Consider the following 25,186-nt stretch of genomic DNA (forward strand, 5'->3'; position numbering starts at 1 on the left):
TAAATCCTAAAGAGGAAAAAATAAAAAAATGAAAAGGGTATTAAGTATTTAATCTATAAAATAATTCTTTTGAGATAAAAGAAAGAAAAATATTAAAATTTAATAAAAACTCTATATTTTATCAATAAAAATCCACATGGAAAGATGTACGTGGCATCTCGCTGCCCGAACTTTTATAGTTTAGCAGATTCTAGCCTATCCCCAAATATAAGGAGAGGGACCAAAACAACTTAGTCGGCTAACAAATGCGCCCGAAGACCATGGAAACCCCCGACAACACGAAGTCGGTCGGTTAAACTTTTTCCTATTTAAATTTCGATTTTATTTTCACGTTTCCGCATCTTTCGTTATTACTGGTCAGTCAACGGTTTTCCATTAATATGGTGCGCTGATAATCTTCAGCAGTAAGGCTCTTGTTTTTCAGTGCCTCTTCTGTTTTTTCAAAGCTCTCTTTCTCTCTAAACCCATATTACTACAATTGGATTCACTTTCGCTGCATCCGAAGCTTCCTTGGGTCAACTGTGAGGACTTCATATAGCCTCTTTCCCACAACTTCGTTGCAGATTCCTGTGTCTCATCCAGCTTTTTCATTTGCGTCGACGCTTAAGTAAAAAAAAAAAAAAAATCTTTGATTTTCTTTGAGCCTTGAAGTTTTTTAAGTTTCCGTATGATTCTTTCTTGCTTGTTAACGATCAATTGATTTGGTTAGGCAGATGATGGCTAACGAATGTTCAAATCATACTGTCTTTGGTTCTGGAATGCCAATTGCTTGACGCTGTATGAAAATTCGTCGATTTTGTTGTTTTTAGCTTTGTTTCAACATTTTGAAGTGTTTTCCTGACTTGGGTCATCTTAGTTTGTGGTTCTTTTGTTTGAATTTATGCCTCCTTTAGTCTATCATGCTTCTTGATGGCGTCGAAGCCTTATTAGCCCCAAGTAGGATCCAGTAGATCCCAAGTCATGGAAAATGGGAATGAGTTGTCATCTTCCTTGAGTTGGGATGACAATTCGTGGATTTTGCTGTTTTAAGCATTGTTTCAGCATTTTGAAGTGTTTTCCTGATTTGGGTCATCTTAGTTTCTGGTTCTTTTGTAGAATTTATGCCTCCTTTAATGTATCATGCTTCTTGATGGCGCCAAAACCTTATTAGCCTTTAGCCCCAAGTAGGACTCAGTAGATTCCAAGTCATGGATAATGGGAATGAGTTGTCATCTTCCTTGAGTTTTGCTTCGTCGTCTTATCTATCAAATGGGTCTAGTTGTCAAGATGTATCTGCGGCCACCAGCTCCGAGAGTCTAAGCAAGCTCAGCACCAATCTGGAAAAGTTATTAGATGATGCCGAATATAACTATAGCGATGCGGCGATTGTTGTTGAGGGCATCCCGGTGGGTGTCCATCGGTGTATATTGGCTGCACGGAGCCAGTTTTTTCACGAGCTTTTTAAGAAGGGAAATGATTGTTCGGTGAAGGAAGGCCGGCCAACGTATCTCATGACTGAATTGGTGCCTTGTGGTGGAGTTGGATATGAAGCATTCAAAGTTATCTTGAGTTATTTTTATTCTGGGAAGCTTAAGCCATCACCACCGGAAGTATCAATTTGTGTTGATGATGCTTGCGCACATGATGCATGCCGCCCTGCTATTAATTATGCTGTGGAATTGATGTATGCTTCTGCAAACTTTCAGATGAAAGAGCTTGTTCTGGTTGTTCAGGTGAGTCATATTTCCATTTGTGATTCAAACTGTCTCAATCTTTGTCAGGATGTTATGCTGATCATTATATTCTTTTCTGAAGTATATGAGAGGGCTTGTTGTTTTAGTAAAAATGGCTTGAATTGGATATCAATGAAACAACTTTTGGAGCATCGTTCATCGTATTCAAGTCAAATGATATAACTTCGGGTTCCATAACATGTGAGTCACCACCAAAGTCACTAATATGAGAAGTATTGATTTCATTTCATGAAACCCAAAATGACCCTTCTGTTATGAAGTGAAAAGAAAACGAATAGAGAGACGTTGAGTGCCTATGAAGAACAAAATAGGACTATGTCAAATAAAAGACCGTTTGTATTTGGGGGGGGGGAGAGAGAGAGAGAGAGAGAGAGAGTGAGTGATATTTTTAAGAAAATTTCTTCGTTTTATTTTTGACCAAATATTTTTATTTCTAACATAAACAGCTTGGCTCACTAACTAATAAGGTAATGATGTGCGATTTTCCATGTCATGAATTTTAATGGTAACATTTGTTTTATTTAAACATACACAAGCTTAGTCACGCTGCATCATATAGATTTTGAACATTATTGGCGTTGTGGTGGAGAGTGCCATGTGAATGATGAGCTACAAAACCAGATTTTTTTTAGTTTAGAAGTTAGGAGATTATTTTGCCTACCAATCAGTTCTCTTTCAGATTTTTTAATTAGCACATGACTTACCTGTCTCCTGTATAGGTTCTTGACATTCATGAAACCAAGTTCAACTCTGTTGATATTTTATTTCAAAAAAGATAAGTTGAAGGGCACCAAACTCCCCGCTTCAAATGCTATTATGCTACTGGTCAAAGAAGGCAAACGTTTGCATTCTCTTACAAGTTTTATACTTACTTTCAGTCATGTCTACTTTCCCATGATAGATCACCATTCTAGAAAATTATCTAATTCTGGAAAACTCGTTTATCATTTTTGTTTACCTTCTATTCTGCTTTGTTTGAATGCATAATGCATGTACTTGTTGAAGTTTCTCTTGAGCTGTATGTTTAAGTTCTGTATTGCGATAGTTTAATTACAAAGTAGCATGTAAAACGTGTTTATGATTGAAATTTATGACCTTCAAACAATTTTCCTCTCAGGATTTGTCCACGTTTTTGTGCTCTGGCTTAGACAGTTGTGACTGTTTAACGTGTCAATTAATTGTAGTTTTCAATAAGATAGATGTGTATCATAAGGGCATTACCTGTAAGCTGATATATTTCATTCATGAATGTTTGATGCCACTAGTTGGGCTTCTTTATTTTTCTTCTGATTTAACAATATTAGTAGTTAACCGGTTCATTTATGGAGGAGAAAATGATCTCTTTTATGCATACCTTATAGTTTTACCAACGTTGTTCCAGTTCCTAGGAACTTGCACAGATTCATCTGACTCAGTATTCCATGTATGCAATGCAGCGTCGTCTCCTCAACTTTGTTGAAAAGGCTTTGGTGGAAGATGTAATTCCAATTCTTGTGGCTGCCTTCCACTGCCAACTGAACCAGCTTCTCTCTCAGTGCATCCAGAGAGTAGCAAGATCAGATCTTGATAGTGTATCTCTTGAAAAAGAGCTCCCTGATAAAGTTTCAAGTGAAATCAAATCACTACGTCGCAAACCTCAGCCAGAGGCCAATCCTAGTGTTGAGCAAGTGGATCCCGTACATGAAAAGCATATTAAGAGAATCCACAGGGCTTTGGACTCTGATGATGTTGAATTGGTGAAGTTGCTACTTAAAGAATCTTGTATCACTTTAGATGATGCTTATGCACTCCACTATGCTACTGCATATTCTGATCCTAAAGTTGTAAAGGAGGTTCTCAACCTAGACAAGGCTGATCTCAACCATAAAAATTTCCGAGGACATAGTGTGCTTCATGTCGGTGCAAGGCGTAAGGAGCCATCAATTCTAGTGGCATTGCTGAGCAAGGGAGCCTGTGCATCAGAAACTACTTCGGATGGACAAACTGCTGTTGCAATCTGTCGGAGGTTAACTAGGCCAAAGGATTACAATGAGAACACAAAGCAGGGGCAAGAATCTAACAAAGACCGGATATGCATCGATGTTCTCGAGAGAGAAATGCGAAGAAATTCAATGTCCGAGAATTTGGCAATCTCATCGCATGTGATACCTGATGATTTGCACATGAGGCTTGACTACCTGGAGAGTAGAGGTAATAATTCACTAATTCTTTCATTTTCTACTTGCTACTAATGAGATAAATTGATCAACATTTTTTTGAAGGACAATGCAATATGCTAGTTCCTTTCCTCTTTTAGAAAATCTTACAATGGATACTTTCCCTGCTAAGTGGCTGTTTCTCTTCTTAAGCTCTTTGTACGAAAATCTGTGATTAGCTTGCATATGAAAACCTTTTGATGCTAAATACTGATATCGAGATCATTTTTTGACTTAATTAATTGTTCACGATGTATATAAGTTACTAAATCTAGTTGTTCTTATATATATATATATATATATATATATATGTAATCATTCTTTTATTGATTACGGGTTAATGAAAAGCCTCCTCTTTAGGGAGGTTTAACCTCTGAAAACAAGAGAATGCCAGTTGGTTCACAAACAAAATCTAAGGCAGACCAAGAAGGTCCAGAGACTTGCTAAAATTTTATAAAATTTACTTGTTGAAAAAGAAAAAGAAAAAGAAAAAAAAGCGCCCAGCTGGTTCACAGACAAAATATAATGTAGGTCAAGAACTTCCAGAGACTTGCTAAAATTAATACAATTTACTTGGTTGAAAAAAAAAAAAAAAAAGTGATGAGCCTTTGCTTTTGATATAAGTCGATCTCTCCAGGATCTTATATGGATTCTGATTAGACCACTTCAAGGGCCTGTATGTGTAAGTTGGTGTCATATTAACTATGATTGATTTTTACAGATCTTAATATGTATCACTTTATCGTTAAGGTATAAACATTATAGGGAAAAGTCCATATATCCATTTCAAACTATCATCCAATTGTCAATGTTTTCTCCAAATTAAAGATTGCATCAATGTCCCTCCTCCCTCCCAAAACTACCAAAAATTGTCAATGTCCCCCAATGAAAAAAATACCCTTAATAAAATTTATGGTCATTTTTGTCCCCTTGCTGGCCTTGAAGGGGAACATTAACAATTTTTGATAGTTTGGGAGGGATATTGACTTAATCTTTAGTTTGGAGAGAACATTGACATTGTGTGGTAGTGGGTATGTGGATTTTTCCCACACATTATATTAATATAAATAGTTTATAACTTAAAGCACATTAGTTAAAATCAATAAAATACTGTGTTTGCTTTGATGTGTCAGTGTTTGTATAAAAAGTTAACTGTGGCTGGATAACAATCATGCCAAGGAATGCAAATTATAGAATGTACATTTTGATCTCTGTGGTATGGTTTGTCATTCTGAGAGATATGTAAATGATCAATTCATCATATTTCATAAATTTTTTTTTATTGCATTGGATTGCCATTGGAATATTGAGTAGTAACATTGGATTTTCTGGTGCTTTTTACGAAAGCCATTAATCTTAAGCAATACTGAGTTTGTGCTACTCATGAGATGGACCTCTCTGATTTCTCCTAAAATATAGCTGGTACAGTCTTTACCGAGAATTTACTTCAACAATAACATTGAAGAAAGTTGTTCTTTGAATGAGTTGCATTTCAAGTAACTGGTGCATTTTAAGTTAGCATAACTCTTTCCTTGAAACATACAGATAGCTTGTCAAGTATCTCCATGCTGTTTCATTCAGAGTACAGTGCACACATATTATCTGGGCATATGATTTTCTTTTTGTTTTTGGTTTAGTAAAAATTAGAAATGTTTTGAGTAATACTTAGCAACATTAATTGTTATCAACATATGGATATATTGAGTTAACTAATATTTGACGCCCATGCAAGTAGAAACATCTGAATATGCACTAATAGTTGCAATTTTTTGTTACTCAGGCCGTTTCCATTCTCTTTCATAATATTTACCAGAATAAGTAATTTTGAATCTTTGTTTCTACCTTATAAACGAGTTCCAAACGGTTGCTTTACATTTTGCAGTGGCATTTGCACAAATGTTATTTCCTCTTGAAGCAAGGGTAGCTATGCAGGTTGCAGACGCAGATTCAACCACAGTGTACACAGGTCTTATAGCATCAAAAGGCTCAAGTGGTAACTTAAGGGAGGTTGATTTGAATGAAACGCCCTCTGTACAAACCAAAAGACTCCACTTAAGGCTGCATGCCCTGATTAAAACAGGTATTATCAACCTTAAAGTGTGCTTTTTATGATTCCATGGAACATGTTTCCACATGATTACTGAGAAAACAGTATTAAACAATGAAGTCTAGGACGTTTACAATCATGGCTTGCGGCTGAAGTTGCTGCTTTGGGTTTACAGTTTTAGACATGTTGCGGTTTAACAACTTTTGCGGTACTTGTCTAGGAAATATAGGATCTAGCATTCTAGCTGTCAAGCTAAAAGGGTGAAAGTTAATATTAATGGACTCAAAAATCTTGAAAAACCTAACCAGTTAAGAGTTTTAAAACAATTGAATGCAACATGTACTAGTTCCCATGTTTTTATCTCATACTCATTCTCTTTGAGCAATTATTGAGTTTTATGTGATGGCAGTGGAGATGGGTCGGCGCTACTTTCCCCATTGCTCTCAAGTGCTTGACAAGTTCTTGGAGGACGATATGCCTGATGCTTTCTTCCTCGAAGAAGGCACTCCCGATGAGCAGAAAATCAAGAAGATGCGCTTCATGGAACTTAAAGATGAGGTGCAGAAGGCATTTTCCAAGGACATGGCTGAGAAAAATCTGCCAGGTTTGTCACCCTCCTCATCCTCCTCATCTTCCCCGAAGAAGGTTGCAAATTACAAGGTCAGGAGAAAGTAGTGAAGAAGTTCATCTTAACTGTATTTTTCAAGGAAGCCATGAAAGTTTAATTTTTGCCTTTCTTTTTTGATGTGTATTTTTCCTCATATGTGTTCTTAAGGAGCCTAAATCCTTGCTTCTGTGTAAACAGTAGAATGATAGCAAACCTACAATACAATCTCTCGAGTTACTTGGCCTATGAAATTGTATAAAAAATATAAATGTTGAGAGACAAATGGCTCTAACTATTTTCTCTACTCCATCTTACCTTGAAAAAGTGGGGCACTCTGCATTCTTGAACCGATCTCAATGCCCTAATGAGCACAAGGACTATGTATTTCTCCTTGCTTTAGTTCATATCGAGTTTTGCAGGATCAACCTTGAGGGTTATTCGGTCACCCCTTAAAGCCTTCATGGGGTTGTTGGCCATCCCCTCAATCATCAAGAAGTGGTAGGTCATCCTCTTTGAGAGGGTAGTTGATCACCCCTCAACCTATCCTTTGTATTTTGATTTTTAAATTTTATTTTATTTTATTTGCAAAATCAAGACAATTTGGCATTTCTATGTCTAAGACATCCGCATGTAAGTCGCATATGCCTTTTTTGTCCATTTTAACGCCAACATCTAACAGATTACAACAAAATTATAGTTTGAAGGAGCCAAATGTCACAAAATGGTTGTTTGGGGATGTATTTGCAAATGGTAGTTTTGGGAAGTTGTAGTATTTGATGTCTAATATGCATGTAATGTTTTCATTTTCCCTCTATATCCTCAACTTAAAAATTTAAATTCATATTATACCATTTTTTTTTTCCCTTCTGAAAAACATATTATAAAATGCATTTGAAATGAATTTTTGGACAATTTTTTTTTTTTTAACAAAAAAAAAAGTACAACGAATTTATTTTTTCATTTTTGGTGCGTTATTTCCAATTTCGGGTTAAGTTAACACAAAATTAGTTATTGCTTTGATAAAGGACATAAATTTCCTCCAAACTAGTCTGAAGGAAATATCTTCCTCTAATCCATTTAAAATAGTACCAAGTGTCTATAAACATTTAAATTAGTTATTGTTTTAAATATTTATAGATACTTTGCACTATTTTAAATGAGCTGTATGATATTTTCTCCAAACAAGTTTAGAAGAAATTTCTACCTTCGATAAATTAATAGGGAGTTTTAGGGTGAATTAATTGGCAAATTTACGTAAACATTTCAATCAAATGCAAATATAGTCACAAAATGTAGTTGACTGTTTTATTTATTTTGATTAAGAAATTTAAAGTGATTGGTGTATGTGATGTGACCATACGATTTAATATCTCTCATTTGTTTTCATGGAGCAAAGATATTATAAAAAATGTAAGACAAGGGTGAAAAAAATAAGGGATTGTAAAAGAAGGTTAGCAATATCGTTCATTAAGAATTTTAATTATATGAATAATATTTCCCTTTTTGAAAATCATTTTCTCCATGTTCTAGTGTTTGGTGCGAGCGAAAATACTGGTTAACAAAAAATGATTTTTCGAGTTAATAGCAAATTTGCCTTTGTAGAGAGAAACTGGCTTATCCCAATTGGATGGATTGTCTTCATCCGACCGAGAAAATTCTATCTTCATACTCAGAATAATGTGTTATAAATGGGGTCCGAGATGGAGATGGTTATGCATTATGCTCTTTCCGAATGACTTGCATAATAAATTCCTTCAACTGCTTCAAAACTCCTAAATCAAACTGTGTGTTTTCAAAGAAGTCTCCTCCTTACTTATGTGGGATAAGAGATACTCAAAATGCAGTAAACTGGGATAAGGGCTAACTAAATCCTGCTACCAAACAGTTAGAATTACAATACCAAAGCAGAATAAGATGATACATGTACCGGATTTAGCTTATCCGTTTACTGGAATAGGAATACCAACCAAGTTGTGCAACCAAACAACAGTCTTCTTCCACCGATAAACACCCACAGAGAGCGTTAAGGCTTAAGCACACCCTGCACGGTTGCCTCCCCCGGCTGCACCCACCGCTACTTCCAGCCTTCGTCGCTAAAGACGCCGTCAGCCACTGACTCAACTCAGCGACACTACTCCAACGTTGCAGCACAGTGCAACCCACCGCGTCAGCCCACGGAAAAATTGCGCCGTCAAGTCAATCTTTACTTCCACAGGTAACCCACTCGCACCGTATGGAAAAACACCCAAAAAGGAACTGCTCTGATACCTGATGATAGGAACCCATGGGTTTCTATTGATTAAAAATCACAAAATACAGAAATTAAAGAGATAATCGCCGCTTCGAGGGGTCGGGTCTCCTCAACTTGCTTTATAGCAATTGATTATATTCCCTATTATAGGGATTTTCCATACGGCATCTGCATCTTATTTCTAGGGCAAAACAACCCTAGTATGGAAACAAAGATCAGAGCCATTTTTTTGGCATTTTCTTGACTGTCGTGGAATCATGGGATTTGGCACTCTTTTTTTTTTTTTTGTTGGTTGTTGTGGCATTTGGCACGTATTGCATTGAATCAGGAGTTCTAACTGCTTGCATTGGGGGTAGTTGGGCTTCCAATTAATCTATGACTAAATGCTAATCCTTTGTCGGTTGTTTATGGACTTCAGAATTAAAGATTATTTTCTTTGGTATTGATGGATGAGCGCTTACCAGAAGATAAGAGAAAAAGGAATAAGGAATTTAGATACCATTTAGTTAATTGGGGTGATGTTCATTGACTTATTGAATGAGTTCAGCAATTTGGAGATTGAGTTAGCTTAGGTGGGCTTCTCTGAATTAATGGTTATGGTGATATGCCGTTTAATGAAAGTTTTGGAGGAGGGTTTTTCTGAGTTATTTTCTTATTTTTCTATGTGGTATTTATGGCATATGAAAATGTTCGATCTTGTTATATATCTGATTTTCTTTTCTATTTTGATTGGATAATCTATGTAATGCTTTTTCTAGTAGCTAACTATCATTTTATTTATTCACCAAAGAGGCAAAAGGAGAAAACAAAGAGAGAAAAGAGCATCAGGCAACAGAAAAGAGCATCTCGTTAGGCTTATTGGCCAAAGCATATGCTGTAATGCTAGTTTCTGAACAAGCAACTATGGAAATCAACTCATACCAAAGCCAGGCGGGGTCTCTGCTTAAGGAATATGTACTAGCAGATCCATTTATCCCATACACTTCTATTATTGGCGGCATTTTGGCTTGCAAAATGGTACACTCATCATCCATTTAAAATGATTGCTTCACATATGTTCCACACAATGTCAACCTTGTCTTTTCTTTGTTATCTGTCTTTTCTTTCATATTTTTCCTATTTAAGCATTCCCTTGTGTTCAGGTCTATGATCTTTCCCAGGTGATCAGTGCTAATTACTTTAAGGGCTATGCCACCCTTTCAAGAATCCAACGTATTGAGTGGAATAACAGGTGTGAGGTTTCCCCATTGTGTCAAAATTCTTTTTTCAATTGATGCAAAGTTTTATGTATCTCTTAACTGTTTATGCAGGGCCTTATCGACTATTCATGCCATTTTTATCACTATTATATCGCTGAACTTTGTGTTCTGGTCAGATCTCTATTCTGACAACCAATTTGATGGCCTTATCACACTTCGATCATCTCTGCTGTCTACATTTGTCTTGGGGGTGAGATGCCTAAAGTTAAAGTTATTATTGCTATGATTGTTACTGTTGTTGTTGTTATTATTATCAAAATGATTATTATGTGTGGGTGTTTTTTTTTTTTTTTTTTTTTTTCTCTCTCTTCAGTAAGTATTTTCGGGACAGGCCAATGGTCTTTGGATCCAATGGCATTTCCTTGCCAGTAAACCATGGAGGGTGAGGCCAGTGGTTCAATCCTGTAGGGGTCTGTCAGGATGTTTACTTATTGTTGTAGAGTTTGCATGAAAAGTTTAGAAAGAAAGAGGAGAATCATAGTTCTTACCTAGCCTACCTCACATGTTTTATTATATAGGTTTGAGAAATATTCCAATGACCAAAATACCTATGTACATCAAGCCCTAACTCTTCTAACACTCCCCCTCAAGCTAGAGTATATATCATATAAATCCAGCTTGGAACAAACAAACTCTAACCGGTTACGGTACTAAGATTTTGTGAACATGTTAGCTAATTGGTCTCTCAACTTCACAAAATGGTGTAAATATATCTCCTTTGAGTATCTTGTCTGAAACGACAATCAACCTTTGTACGCTTGGTCCTTTCATGAAAAACTAGGTTATACGCAATATGTAAAACTGCCTGGTTATCATAAAACTAGGAGCTAGAGCTAAGAACCCAATTTTCTAAAGAAAATGTTGTAGCCACTTTAACTCATTAAGTAGTGTGAGCCATTGCCCTGTACTTGGCTTTAACACTATGTTGTGTCACCATTGTATGTCTCTTACTCTTCCAAATTACCGCCTAAGAATGTACAATATCTTGTAGACTATCTATCTGATGGAGAACCTGCCCAATCTACGTTGGTAAAAAATTCTACTCTGAGATGTTCATTCAGTCTATATAGTATCGTAAGACCAAGAGGTCTCTTCAAATATTGGATAATACGAGTAATAGCTTTCCAATGTGAAACCCGAGGAGCTTCCATGAACTGACTAACAACACTAATTGTATATGAGATATCTGGCTTGGTGATAGTAAGATAATTCAACTTTCCAACCTAATGACGATACCTACCAGGATCTTGAAATAATTCCCCTTTATCCTCTAGTAATGTTTGATTCAAATCCATTGGAACCTTAATAGGATAAGCACCCAGAACCCGTCTCTTCTAACAAGTCAAGTACATACTTTCTTTGAGATAAATCAATACCTATTTGAAATTTAGCAATTTCAATACCTAGAAAATATTGAAGCTTGCCCAAATCCTTTGTATGAAACCTATGCTGCAAAAACTGTTTCAATCAAGCCATGCCTCTTAAATCATTTCCAGTAATTATGATATTATCTACATACACCACAAGAGGAATATGGCCTGCACAAATATGTGAGTGAAATACTAAATGATCTGTCCGACATCTCTAGAGACCAAACTCCAATAATGTCTTAGAGAATTTTTCAAATCATGGCTTCAATGATTGCTTGAGACCGTACAAAGCCTTTTTAACTTGCACATACAACCCTGATACAATCCTTGAGCTACTAACCCAGGTGGTTGCTCTATATAAACTTTCTCATGTAAGTTTCCATGTAAAAAAACATTTTTGACATCCAATTGAAACAAGGTTCAAACTTGATTAGCAGCGAATGAAATAGGTTCACGAATAGAAGAAATTTTGCAACCGGAGAAAACGCTTCAACTTTGACTGTTGAGAGTAACCAAAAGGCTCTGGCTCTCCCTAGCAAGATCGATAAGAGATACCCCTTTCCACTATTCTGAGCTTGAAGGAGTTTCCCCTTTGCTTGATAATGAACTCGAAGGATTTTGCTTCTAAAAAAAAAAAATCTCCCCATGTGACCTTTGGTACACTAACAAACTCAACGAGACAGCACCCACACACCATCCTCTTCAGACATGGTCAATAATTTTATCTCACCCGAGCAACCAACCAAGAAGCAAAAAAGCTAAAGAAACAAAGAAATCCAACACACCAACACTGGTAGACATGTGGGGTAAACCCTAGAGGGTTCTTTTCTTCTTTGATAGTGTAGGAGATCAGTATCTTGTCCATGTGAATCTAATATTTCAGTTGAACTAAGGTTAGCATGATTAAATATCTTATTATTTTTAATGAGACCCCACAAATGTAAAAGGAGATACATGAAGAGCCAAAGTGGATTCTAAGAACTCTAATCCGATGAGGGGCTTTCTACGGCGAGGGTTTCTTAACCCAAGTCCGAAAGAACAAAGGGAGTCTCATTCATCATCGCCTGGGGCTGTTAAGGTTGATGAAGTAGTGGGTGGCAGCTCTTGAGTCTTGGATGAAGCTTTCAAGTTTGGGTGGGATCAAGAAGACAACGATTAGGATGGGGAGCTGTCCCCCGATCCCCTTGATTGGGTGTTGGATTGCGACAAAGAGGAGGATCTGTATTTGGCAATGCTGGATGACGTGAAAGAGGATTTTCTTCGGGTAATGGACGTTGCGAGGCCTAGGGCTAAGGGCAAAAGGCCTAAGAATAAGGGCAAAAAGGAGCTGTTAAATTTAGAAAGCTCCGTTAACTATGACATTGCTAGTGCGTCGTCCAAGAGAAGGAAGGGCAAGAATATTGTCTTATAGCCTTTTGTGTAGGGGTGAGGGTGTTTGGTTAGCAGGCATTGCGTTGGTGTGTTTGTTTTTGGGTTTTTCTGGGATAGCTTTGTTTTCTCTGGGGGTTGTTTTGAGGGTGTTTGGGTGGGTTTGCTGGGGGTTTTATTTGGGTTAGCTTTGGCACCCCTTTGTATACTCCCTGTGTAATTAGGGGCGCCTCTCGCTTTTCTCTTTCTTTAATAAAACTTCTTAATATTTATCAAAAAAAATGAAGAGCCAAAGCGGACTTCTTGCCTAAACAATCTAAACATTGTGATGATGTGATATGTAAAGTCACAACACAAAGGACTTGACACAGTCTACGATTATGAAGCAGATTGTTATACATAATGTGGATGATAGAAAATCTAAAACTGGTAGAGCTACCAAAAATAAAAGTTATTTTCAAGATATCACTGCGTTGGTATAATTGTCAAAGGCTTTCAGTTCCCTATATATTGAAGTTACGGATATTCCGTTTCTTAGCAGAAAAGTTATTAAAAAAAATTATGTGTATTGGGCAAGTCAAATTGAAGGATTTTTGTGTTGTAGATAACTTTGGTTTCCTCTGCTTCTCTATTTACTTCCAATGTACACACAAGAGGAAATGGATTAATTCTGCTGAAACATGCTATATTACCTTCCTTTTCAATTAAGTGGTCTTGTTGAAGATACTCTACTGTTTGCTATGTAATGTCATAAGATTAGTCTGTGCTTCATATGCCTGTATTACCTACTGCTGTGTTTTATCTTGCAAAGTTTATGTTTCATATTTGATGTAACTTTGACAGGTGTCGGTTGGTTACTTCCTTGTTGACCTTGGGATGATCTTTTGGTGTTATCCTGCCCTAGGTGGATTCGAGTTTGTAAGTACATTCTCTTATGAATGAATATAATCAAGCCATGCACATTTGTTTTGGTTCCAGCACGACCTCAATGGAGGTGTGTTCTTTTAATTTTGGGTGCTTTTTTTATTTTATTTTATTTTATTTGAGGGGTGGGGAGGAGGAGAATTCATGTTTTGGTATGAGGTAATTTTAACTTGGTTCTGGTCCAGCACATTTTTATAGCGTTAATTTTTCAGGTGATTCATCATCTGCTTTCAATAGTAGCAGTAGCATATTCTATGTTAACGGGGGAGGGTCAGCTTTACACCTACATGGTTCTTATCTCTGAGACGACCACTCCTGGGATCAATTTAAGATGGTATCTTCTGTTTTCAAGTGATTTAATTCTTAAAAGGTTTGGAGTTCTTTTCCAATTTTTTTATGCATATCAGTTTGGCTTGTGAAGGTATCTTGATACCATTGGAATGAAGAGGTCCAAAGCATATCTAATAAATGGGGTCGCCATGTTCTTCGCTTGGCTGGTACAAAGAAAATCAATTTCTATTTCCATAAAACATTTGCTCTTTACTTTCAAAATCCTGTCTATTTTCTTGGTCATGATTTTATAATTCATTTTCGCAGGTTGCCAGAATAATTCTGTTTGTCTACCTCTTTTACCATGTGTACCTGCACTATGATCAGGTAATAACAATACTTACATAAGTTCACCTGCTAAATATTGGATCTCGTGCAAGTCTGACACGCATACATAATATTTATTTAACAATGACCTATAGGAAGCTTAATCTTCCAAATTTAGGTGCATCTTGCTTTGAATCATAAGCTGGAAGTAATCGAGTCAGTCTTCATTTTGTGCATCAGAAGGAACTCTCTGTTTGTTTGCCAAGATGGTGGAGGAAAGATATTAAGTCTTTGAACGTAGTATTATTTTGGTTTGTTTTGAGGCCCTGAATTTTGATTACATCTTTGATACACCTTTTGTTACACCAGCAACCAAAGTAGAGCATGAATACTTACCCGGAAAAGTACATATGACAAGGGAAAAAATGAATTAATAATAGCATGGTACTCCATGCCAACGGACAGAATACTTTTTAAACTCTAGTTAAAATTATAAATTGTAAAAGAATATTAGTATGGATTTGTGATACACAACTAACTCGATTTCCCGTAGTTTTTTCGCACTTTTTTGGTATCCATTGCTCAACCAAATGGTATCATGTAGTCATGTTATTGTTTTCTCAACGTACAGATTAAGCAGCTGCACAGCTTTGGGCTCTTTCTAGTATCTGTGGTGCCATTGCTGCTTACTGTCATGAACTTGATGTGGTTCTGGAAGCTTTTCAAGGGATTAAAGAAGATATTAGCAAAGACGCACTGAAGGATCACCCCTGAAATTTTGACAACTAAAGTGACTGAATGATTTCTCAGCTGTTATCGTCGTTTTCTCAATTGTTCTCCATATTTTCTCTCTTATCCTCTCAAATGTAAATGGCTTAAATGTACAAAATAGGCAGTCATGGGTTGATGATCAATGTCAATTTAGGTATTCGAAAAAGAACAAACCTGTTTGATACTAAGGACTAATCTGTATATTGAGAAAAGAAATATAGTTTGTAAACTTGTGTCATTGACAGCTTTCTTGTTTCCAACTGGAGACAAATGTACTTTTCATGGTTGATGAGATAGGCCAACAACACAATACAAATACAAACTGTAAAATACAAGGCCAGTCAAAAGGGGAGCCACAAAAAGCTACCAAGGAGGGCCTATCAGAGTTTGTGCCAATGGCGGCAAAGGCAGAGTTTGTGCAGATGGCTGCCTCAAAGTTTACTTTCAGGCGACCAGAGGAGGGGGTGACTAATGAATGGGTTTGATATAAGGACTTTTCAGGCTGGTTGAGTTTTTTTGTTTTGAAAGGAGTTTTGCTTTCCAATTAGCAATCCTATTATGAACAGTAGTGAGCAGTTCATCAAACATATATTTATTGATTTATGGAAAAGAAAAGGAAGGCCAAAATGTTGGTTATGGAGGAGGATCGGTTGAGGTTTAGGATGTTTTGGACAACTTGTGAGGAGTGTGGGATAGCGTTTTTACTAAAGAGGATGGATGATTTGTTCACATTAATTTTCTGTCCTGCCAACTTGCATAAAGATCTAAGCATTTTTTGATAGAAGAGCCTTCAAAGAGCGGTGGGGCTGAGCTTGAGATTTTTATGCCTTTAAGATTGCCTATAGATTCCTCCAGCAATAGGAATCTAGAGAAAGCTTCAGCCCCAAGAATGAAAAGAAATGGGGATAATGGGTCTCCTTAGCTCAGATCCTTGATGGAAGAGAATTTACCAACAGGGGTGCTATTGAGGAGAATGGAAATGCATTGATCAATGAGGTCAATGAAAGAAACGTGGAAAACCCAAGTTCTTGAGAATGTGTAGGAGAAAAGGTCACTACATCTTGTCAAAAGTTTTTTCCATGTCTAATTTTAAAGCTATAAGACCTTTTCTACCTTGTTTTTGTTTCACATTGTGGAAAAGTTCCTCCGACAAGAATGGAGCTATCCTCAATCTTCCTACCAGCTTGGGTAGGAGACACAAGTTAGGGAAGGAGGTGTTTGATTATGTTTGCAAGTCTTTTGGTGAGGATTTTGTAGAGGATGTTACAGAGATTGATCGGTCTGAATTGTTATTGTACATGAAGAGATTTTTTTTTTTTTTAAAAATTTTTTTTTATGAGATGAGGGCAATAAAGGTGTGTTTTATCTTTTTTTTTTATTATTATTATTATTAAGAGTAAAAAGACGATTACAGTTAGCGGTAAAATTCACTAACGGCCTCTTAGGTGGTTAGCGGTTAGCAACTCTAATAACCGCTAACTGCTATTAAATAATTTTTTTTTTTTAAAAAAAAAAAAAAAAAATCAAAAACAAAAACGTTGTCGTTTTTATGGTAATACGATAATATCATACTACATATGACATCATTTCTACATTTTTATACATTTTTATATATATTTAAAATTTTAAACACAAAAACGACATTGTTTCATGTATATATATATATATATATATATATATATATATCCCTTGTCTTTTAGCAATGATTACAGCGTAAAAACAGTTTAACAAGTCTATGCTTTAAATAAACATCATGATACATGTCAATTACTTTCTAAAGAAGTAATTAAAAAACTTAAAGAAAAGAAAATGAATGTCATTCACGTACGATTAATCCAAGTTGCGGTAAAACCCCTAGTCCGTCTAGGAATTAATGCCTATGTACTTTTGTGTTTAAGAGATGTAAGACATAAAGATTACAGCACTAACATATTAGGAGTCGTTGAATCTAGTCTACATAAAGGACCAATTCATTTCGACTGTTTCCCTGACTTCACTTTAAGTTTAAGCGATCCACAGATTTTAAAAGCCTTAACTTTGAACATTAAAACAACAGGTTACGATATGTTAGAAGGAAGCCAACCTTTAGTATTAATTTACAGATTTTATTATAAGTCAATGAAAACAAATCCTAATGTGCATGCTCTTGTTAAAAGTTCCAAAGATAAAACTTTACTTATACAGACACATTCTTGTGATGCAAACGTTAGAGTACCAAAATCAATACTTTGGTCCGAAGTAGAACTCCCATCAGAATGGTTATTAAAAAATGAAAACATTCCAACAAAAATAGAAAATACAGCATTTGATCTAAATTGTTTGCAACAATACTTAGATGGTACTGTTAGGTTAAGTTTTGATAGACCAAGACTCAACAAACCACCCTTTAGGATAAAAGAAACAGCTTTCCAAGATACACCAACAAGCCATAGAAATCCACAAGATACAAGCCGTAGAAATTCTACCTCTTCCTCTGTTAATATTGAACCTTTAAGAAGAGATAAAAATTTAAAGTTAAAAGGTATAAAAGTAGAATCTGTAATAAGCTCCCCATGTTATACAGCTAATTAAGAAAATTTTGAAGAAGAAGGATCAAATTCCCCAACACAAACAGATATAGAAGAACCTCTTTTACACCCACAATTAATGACTATAAGTAAACCATTAACTTTAGACCTCCAACCCTTAATAAAAAACTATAATTCTACCAAGAATACAGAAAAAAGAGAAAAATATAAGTTAAAATATACGAAAGAACAAAAAATAAAAATCTTTGCAGAATGGGAAAAATTTATGAATGAACATAAGTTACATATAAAATTTCTTTGACCTTATAAAAATTTATGAAAATAAAAAATTAAACATGTTAACCTAGTGGGAAAAAGAAGATAAAACAATATTAGAAGCAAGTCACCCTCCAAAAGAACCGATCTTTGTAAACTTTAAAGGATCAAAAAATTTAGTCTCCCCTTTTAAAACTTCCAAAGATGACGAAATAAAAAAGCTAATGGAACAAAACAATTACACAAACCAAAGCCTCATAACCATAGGAAAACAATTAGACCGAATAGAAAACAGAATTACACCCCCAACTAAAACTCAAAATGAAAAGAAAAAACCCCATTACGAACAACCCCTCTTAAAAACTTCACAACCCAAAATGTTATACTTAAAGGATAAAGACGAAAACTGTCTTGAAAAGGTCAATAATATGCTAAAACAAATTGAAAATGTCAAAAATGACGCGCTAAAACAACTTGAAAATGTCAAAAGTGAAACCTCGCCCTCTAAAATGGTCCAAGTCATTAGAAAAGACAAACAAATAATCACATATGAAACAACAAGTGAAACACAAAATTCAGAATCTTAACAAACTACAGATCAAGAAATACAACAAATTGAACAACAATTCAGTGAATTCCAAGTTAATAGACCTACACCACCAGACATTCAATATGAAGAACGAAATGTTTTTAACCAATTCTCAGTCTCTACTGACAAAATTTATGAATGGAATATTGATGGTTTGTTTGAACAAGAAATTTTAAATAAACTACAGCACATGTCAATGGTTACTAATAATTACCTTACAAATTCAGAAAAAACTAATGCAGAAATTGTAGACATTTTAACATCAGGATTTACAGGAACATTAAAAGCTTGGTGGGAAAAATACCTAACTGAAGCAGATCGTACTGAAATAAAATATGCAGTTCAAAAAGATGAAGAAGGAATCCCAATTTATGATGAAGCACATAACAGAGGAATCCCTAATGGAATTAATGTTTTAATTTACACCATAATGAAACATTTTATAGAATCCCTAGTAATGTTACATCTAGAATTCATGACCAACTAAGTAACCTTAGGTGTCCAATCTTAAGTCATTTTAGATGGTATAAAGATGTTTTTATGTCAAGAGTAATGTTAAGAGATGACTGTAAAAATGCATTTTGGAAAGAGAAATTTATCAATGGTTTACCCAACCTATTTGCCCATAAAATCTGTGAAGAATTAAGTAATAAAACTGGAATTATAGAATATGATAATCTCACTTACGGAGACATCATAAGTACAATAAGTAAAATATGATTAAAAAATGTGTATAGACATGAAGATAAATAAAAACTTAAACAAAGAAAAAAGAGAAGCCAAATATGAAATGGGAAATTTTTGTGAACAATATGGCTTACCCCCTATACCACCATCTAGAAGAAAACATAAGGATAAATACGCAAAAATTAGAAAACCCTACAAAAAAGGTTACAGAAAAAACAAAAACTTTGAACCAAACGAATATTACAAGAAAAATAAAACAGCAAGAAAATATTACAAAAAGCCACAAAACAAAAAATATGATAAAAAGAAAGTAAAATGCTTCAAATGTGGAAAAACAGGCTATTACAAAAATGAATGCAAAGTAAAAGATAAAATCAACAAATTAAAAATTTCCAACAAAGAAAAGGAAGATTTGTATAAAATTTTAGAACTCAGAAATTCATATTCTAGTGACAATGAAGGTGAAATTTTTAACACCTCAACAGATTATGAATCAAGTCAAAATTCTAGTAATTTAGAGATAGAACTAGATTGCAAAGATTCATGTTGTAAAACAAAACTTAAGATAAATGTATTAACTAAACATGAAGAAATTCTAATTGATTTGATATAAGGAATAGAAGACCCAGAAACTAAAGCCAAATACCTTAAAAAATTCAAGAGTAATTTAATAAAAAATGAAACAAAAAATGGACCAACAAAAATTACAGAACCACAAATTAGTATTGATAAAATCCTCAACAAATTTAAATCAAAACAAAGGGAAGTAACCCTCCAAGACTTACAACATGAAGTCAATCAAATCAAAATAGAAATAAAAGATTTAAAAGCCAAAAATAAAGAATTGGAACAAGAAGTAATGATTTTAAAGATTAATAAAAAAATTTCTGAACAGAGTCAATCTAAGACTGAACAAGAATCAGAAGACGAAAAATCTACAAAATCTTCAACCAAAAGTTTAATCTTCAAAGACACTACAAATGAAAAATACTTAAAACATAATTGATTGAATCATTTTCCAAAAATGGCACTCTAGAGTAACAATAATTATTAATGGTGAATTCGAATTTGAAGTTATAGCTTTAATAGATTCAGGTGCAGATTTAAACTGTATTCAGGAAGGTATGATACCTACTAAATATTATTCAAAAACTACAGAACATTTATCATCAGCCAATGGCAGTGAAATGCATATAGATTACAAATTACCTAAAGCACATGTCTATCAAGATCATGTTTGTTTCAAAACTTCATTTGTCTTAATAAAAAACATGCCTGAATCAAAGGTCATATTAGGGAATCCCTTTTTATGTCTTTTGTATCCCTTTACTACAGATCATAAAGGAATTACCACATAAGTCTTAGGAGAGAAAGTAAAATTTAAATTCTTCAAAAGACCACATACTAAAGATCTCAATATATTAACAGAAGTTTCAATTTCTAAAACAATTAACATTTTACAGAATAAGAGCAAGCATTTGAACTCCCTAAAAGAAGAAATTAAACATAAGAGAATAGAAGAACAACTACCAAGTGATATTCGTTTACAGAAAATTGAAAGATTCAAAGAAAAAATAAAAAATAAAGTTTGTTCTGATCTCCCCAATGCCTTTTGGCATAGGAAAAAGCATATTGTTAAACTCCTTTATGTAAAAGATTTCAGCGAAAGAAATATTCCTACTAAAGCTAGACTCATCCAAATGAATCAAGATTTAATGGAACTTTGTAAAATTGAAATTAAAGAATTGCTTAACAAGGGAATAATTAGAAAAGGCAAGTCCTCTTAGTCTTGTTCGGCCTTTTACGTACAGAAAAATGCATAATTAGAAAGAGGAACTCCAAGATTAGTAATAAACTACAAACCTCTTAATAAAGTCTTACAGTGGATAAGATATCCAATTCCAAACAAAAAGGACTTGATAAATAGAATAGGTCAAGCCAATGTTTTTTCAAAATTTGATATGAAGAGTGGATTCTGGCAGATCCAAATCCATGAACAAGATAGATACAAAACAACATTTGTTACATCATTTGGCCACTATGAATGGAATGTGATGCCCTTTGGGTTAAAAAATGCCCCAAGTGAATTTCAAAACATCATGAATAGAATCTTGGACCCTATAGCACATTTCTCAATTGTTTATATAGAAGATGTCCTCATATTTTCAAAGTCAATTGATGAACACTGGAAACATCTTCATTCGTTTCTTAGTATCGTCAAAGTTAGTAGTTTAGTTGTTTCAGCTACAAAAATTAACTTGTTTCAAACAAAAATCAGATTTCTAGGATTCAACATCAGTCAAGGAATGGTTAAACCCATTGATCGGGCCATTCAATTGCAGACAAATTTCCTGATATCATCCTTGATAAAAATCAACTTTAGATGTTCCTAGGATCTTTAAATTATGTTGCTGAATTTTATCAAAATTTTAGAAAACATTGTAAACCATTGTATGATCGTCTTAAAAGCAACCCTCCACCTTGGACAGATCTTCATACTTCAATTGTCCAAGAAGTCAAAAAATATGTCAAGACTTTGCCCTGTCTTAGCATTCATGAAGTAAAAGCTTTCAAAATTGTAGAAACAGACACCTCCAACATTGGATATGGGGGTATTCTCAAACAGAAAATCTCTCCAGATTCTCCTGAACAAATTGTTTGTTTCCATTCAGGAATTTGGAATTCAGCACAAAGTAATTATAGTATTATTAAAAAAGAGATTTTATCTATAGTATTATGCATCTCAAAGTTTCAAAGTAATTTGTTAAACCAAAATTTTTTAATTCGAGTCGATTGCAAAAGTGCAAAACATGTTTTAGAAAAATATGTTCAAAATATAGCAAGTAAACAGATTTTTGACAGATGGCAATCAATTTTAAGTATCTTTGATTTTCATATTGAATACATCAAAGGAGATCAAAATTCTATACCTGATTTCTTCACTCGTGAATTTTTGCATGGAAAAGATGGCTGAAAAGCCACAATCTAGTAAAAACAAAAATAAAACACCTTCCATCAAGTCACAAGCAAGTCACCATATAGTCTTGAGCCCAGGAAATGTAAACCCTTATGACATATGTTCACCCATTAACATGTTAAATAAGTTTCAGGTTCTTGGTTCCCCAAGACCTACTTTTTCATCCACTTTAGCATCCCAAGTCATCGGGACCCTTACCAGTTGGTAGAATGTCTTACAGCAACCGTTATCCCTACCCAACAGAACTCTTCAAAACTCATACAGCAGCAAAAATTCTATACCAACCAGCCCATTACCTATACCAATAGATCTAAGTTTGTCCAAAAAACATATATAGAAAACCTGTTTTTTGTAGAACATGACTAGCGTCATCTCAAGAATCCTTTGGATCTTGTAAAGAATTATTTCCCTCCTAAATGGAATTTCATTCAATTTCACCCATCTAAATCTATCAATTTCCACAGAGACATTTTACTCCAAACAGCATCAATTACCAAAGACTCTGTCCCAGACAAATATGATCCAGAACAGAAAAGAATAATCTTTGATAAAATGTATATCACAAAGATCATTTCAGCAAAAGAATGGGGTCACCCAGCTAATCTCAAAGTCCTGCAGGGCCATCAAGTTCAATACAGCTACTATGATTACATTGAAGCATGGTCAAAAGTACTTCTTTATCAAAACAATAATAACAGTAATTCCTGGTATCTTTGTTTTGATAACAATTTCAACAGTCAGCTCCCTATTTGGTTCAATAGATGGTGGCAAAGTCATGGGATGATTCCCGAGATTTTACCCCCAGAACTTGCAGATGCATTACAACAGTTCTCTACAGCCTACAGAGTTAATGAAGCAGAAAGTCAATTTCCTTCCTTGCTCCATATGACAAAGAAATATAAAATCCCATGGCTTTTCAAATGGGATTATGTTATTGATCAAGGAATTTGCAGAAGAAACAGATATGTCCGTTGGTGGGACAAATATAACAATCAAAAAAATACTTTCATCAATACAGAGAGAATTTCCTTCATTCACCACTCAAAGCCAATTCTTGGCAAGCAAATCACATCTACAAACAGAAATTGCAGCAGCCATGGCCCAGGTCCAATGTAAAGAAGACCTCAAAGACCTTTGCAGAAGCCTTCTCCTTAAAGCTGAAGGCATTGAAGAACAAGGAGAACAAAGCCCAGCTTCGTCCTCCTCTTCAACAAACCAAGTACAGCCCATTTACCAAGAAGCCCAAGACCCCTATGATCTTGGTGAAGATTGAAACTTAAAGAAGCCCAAATACAACAATCACTGTTCCAAAATACAGCAAACACTGTTCCCAAATACAGCACTGTTCATGTCACTGTTTTGGCGGTAATTACTGTTTGGCGGCCATTACTGTTCAACACTGTTCATACCACTGTTCACATACTGTTCATGTCGGCAGCTACTGTTCATAGCACTATTCACCCGACAGATCACTGGTCATCTACAGTATTCAGCTTTTAATTTTTATTTAAAGCCCCTTCAGCTCTTGTAAACGGGGCTCGGGTTCTTCCGAACTTAATTCTCTTTTCTTTTCTCCCTCTCTGATCATCTGTGAAATCTCACAATATGTATGTCAAAGTTTCATCTATGTATTACAGAATGATTCATTCAATGAAAGCTTCTTCAAGCTAATTTTACAGCATCATATTTTCGTAAGTCTTTCTTTTCATATATCTTATTTTCATTATGTATATTCTTGAATATATGCTTCCAATTGAAGTAGATTCAACATTTCATATTCATATTTATGTTTATATCTTTGTGTATCCTTCTAGATATTCTGTTCATATTCAGCCTAGAATCTTATCTGCAGTCTCTGTTTAAATTTATCATTATGTCTTCAACCCTTCCGCTTATGTCAACTCGTTCTGCGAGTCCCCTCTTGGTATATATATATATATATTGGTTAATGGTTAGCTGTTAGTGATTTAAAAAAAATATAAAATCACTAACTGTAACCGCCTAAACGGCTAACGATTTTTCCTTACTGCCTTAAAAAACGGGTAACAGTTAGCGGGGTTGATTATCCATATTTTTTATGAGGTGCTCATCTCTGAAAAGTCTTGCACAAAGTCGATGACATCCTCTTTGACTATGTGCCAATACTGTTTGTAGAAGAGACCAGTCATATCCTCAATCAAACTTTTTTGGATAGAGTTCTCTTCTTTGCAGTTGGGCCAAGTGAATTCTCTCCCATGTCTCACATCATCTCAAATCTACTTAGCAGATGGCGATCTCCAAGCTGTCCATTCAAGCCAGCCACCTGCTCTCTTATTAAGCTTCCTAATCATGTTGAAATTCAAACATTTTAGACAATATTTTCTCAAAGAGGAGTGCTACGATGTCTCTTGGTGTTCTTTTTATTGTTTTCGAAAAAAAACACACAATAAAAACATTGTTTTTTTAAAAAAATATATCCACGTAAGATCATGAGAATATCAGAAGAAACGGTAGCATTTCTCCTTCTCAAATTAGCGATCTTCACTTATAGTTTAGATATAGTAGCAACAAAAAAACTTTAATACCTTAAAAAAGCCATATTTTAATTTGTATATATTAACAGTCTAATTTTTATTAACATATTAAGAGGATAAATATAACAATAAACAAGTGTGACATATTTAATCCTTGTAGAGATCGAATTCATATGGTTAGGTCCAAGTTTATGTTATTGGTCCCAGGAGAGTGGAAATTGGGAATGTTTACGAATTCATCAAAGGAACATGACTCAGGAACATCATCGTCAACTGAAGGCCACAACTCTCTCTCTACACTATGCACCATTGGAGGTGCAGAGGATAGTGAGAGCTCATGAACTTCATTTGTGTCTTCTTCTTCTTCATCGGAGGTCCTACTAAGCCAACATGTGCTTGTGTCCTGCATGAAAAATCTTGATTAATTACTCAATACGAAAAAAAAGCAAGTTATGAAGTTCATAACATATAAGGGCGGGGTCAGACCGGACAAGGATGTTTTTTCAATTTCAAGT

General features: G+C 34.8%; 3 protein-coding genes across 3 annotated transcripts in view; 2 read left to right on the forward strand and 1 right to left on the reverse strand.

Moving 5' to 3' along the window:
- The first annotated feature begins 245 nt into the window (after window positions 1-245).
- Window positions 246-6,889, forward strand: LOC132181487 (BTB/POZ domain and ankyrin repeat-containing protein NPR1-like). Its single transcript, XM_059594733.1, has 4 exons — window positions 246-1,712; window positions 3,170-3,923; window positions 5,811-6,008; window positions 6,385-6,889. Exons 1-4 carry the CDS (start codon window positions 1,188-1,190, stop codon window positions 6,648-6,650), a joined length of 1,743 nt encoding a protein of 580 aa, XP_059450716.1. The 5' UTR covers window positions 246-1,187; the 3' UTR covers window positions 6,651-6,889.
- A 1,625-nt stretch (window positions 6,890-8,514) lies between these two features.
- Window positions 8,515-15,360, forward strand: LOC132183034 (uncharacterized). Its single transcript, XM_059596424.1, has 9 exons — window positions 8,515-8,797; window positions 9,624-9,850; window positions 9,976-10,064; window positions 10,144-10,282; window positions 13,674-13,748; window positions 13,967-14,088; window positions 14,176-14,251; window positions 14,352-14,411; window positions 14,983-15,360. The coding sequence occupies exons 2-9, from the start codon at window positions 9,713-9,715 to the stop codon at window positions 15,109-15,111; spliced, it is 828 nt and encodes a 275-aa protein (XP_059452407.1). The 5' UTR covers window positions 8,515-8,797; window positions 9,624-9,712; the 3' UTR covers window positions 15,112-15,360.
- A 9,462-nt stretch (window positions 15,361-24,822) lies between these two features.
- Window positions 24,823-25,186, reverse strand: part of LOC132180271 (transcription repressor KAN1-like) — a 6,652-nt gene continuing 6,288 nt past the window's right edge. Inside the window, exon 5 of the mRNA XM_059593023.1 lies at window positions 24,823-25,074. Coding sequence (XP_059449006.1) covers window positions 24,841-25,074 — 234 coding nt within the window. The 3' untranslated portion in view covers window positions 24,823-24,840. The remainder of the gene's footprint in view (window positions 25,075-25,186) is intronic.

This window comes from Corylus avellana, chromosome ca5 (genome assembly GCF_901000735.1).
Source record: "Corylus avellana chromosome ca5, CavTom2PMs-1.0".
Lineage (NCBI taxonomy): Eukaryota > Viridiplantae > Streptophyta > Magnoliopsida > Fagales > Betulaceae > Corylus > Corylus avellana.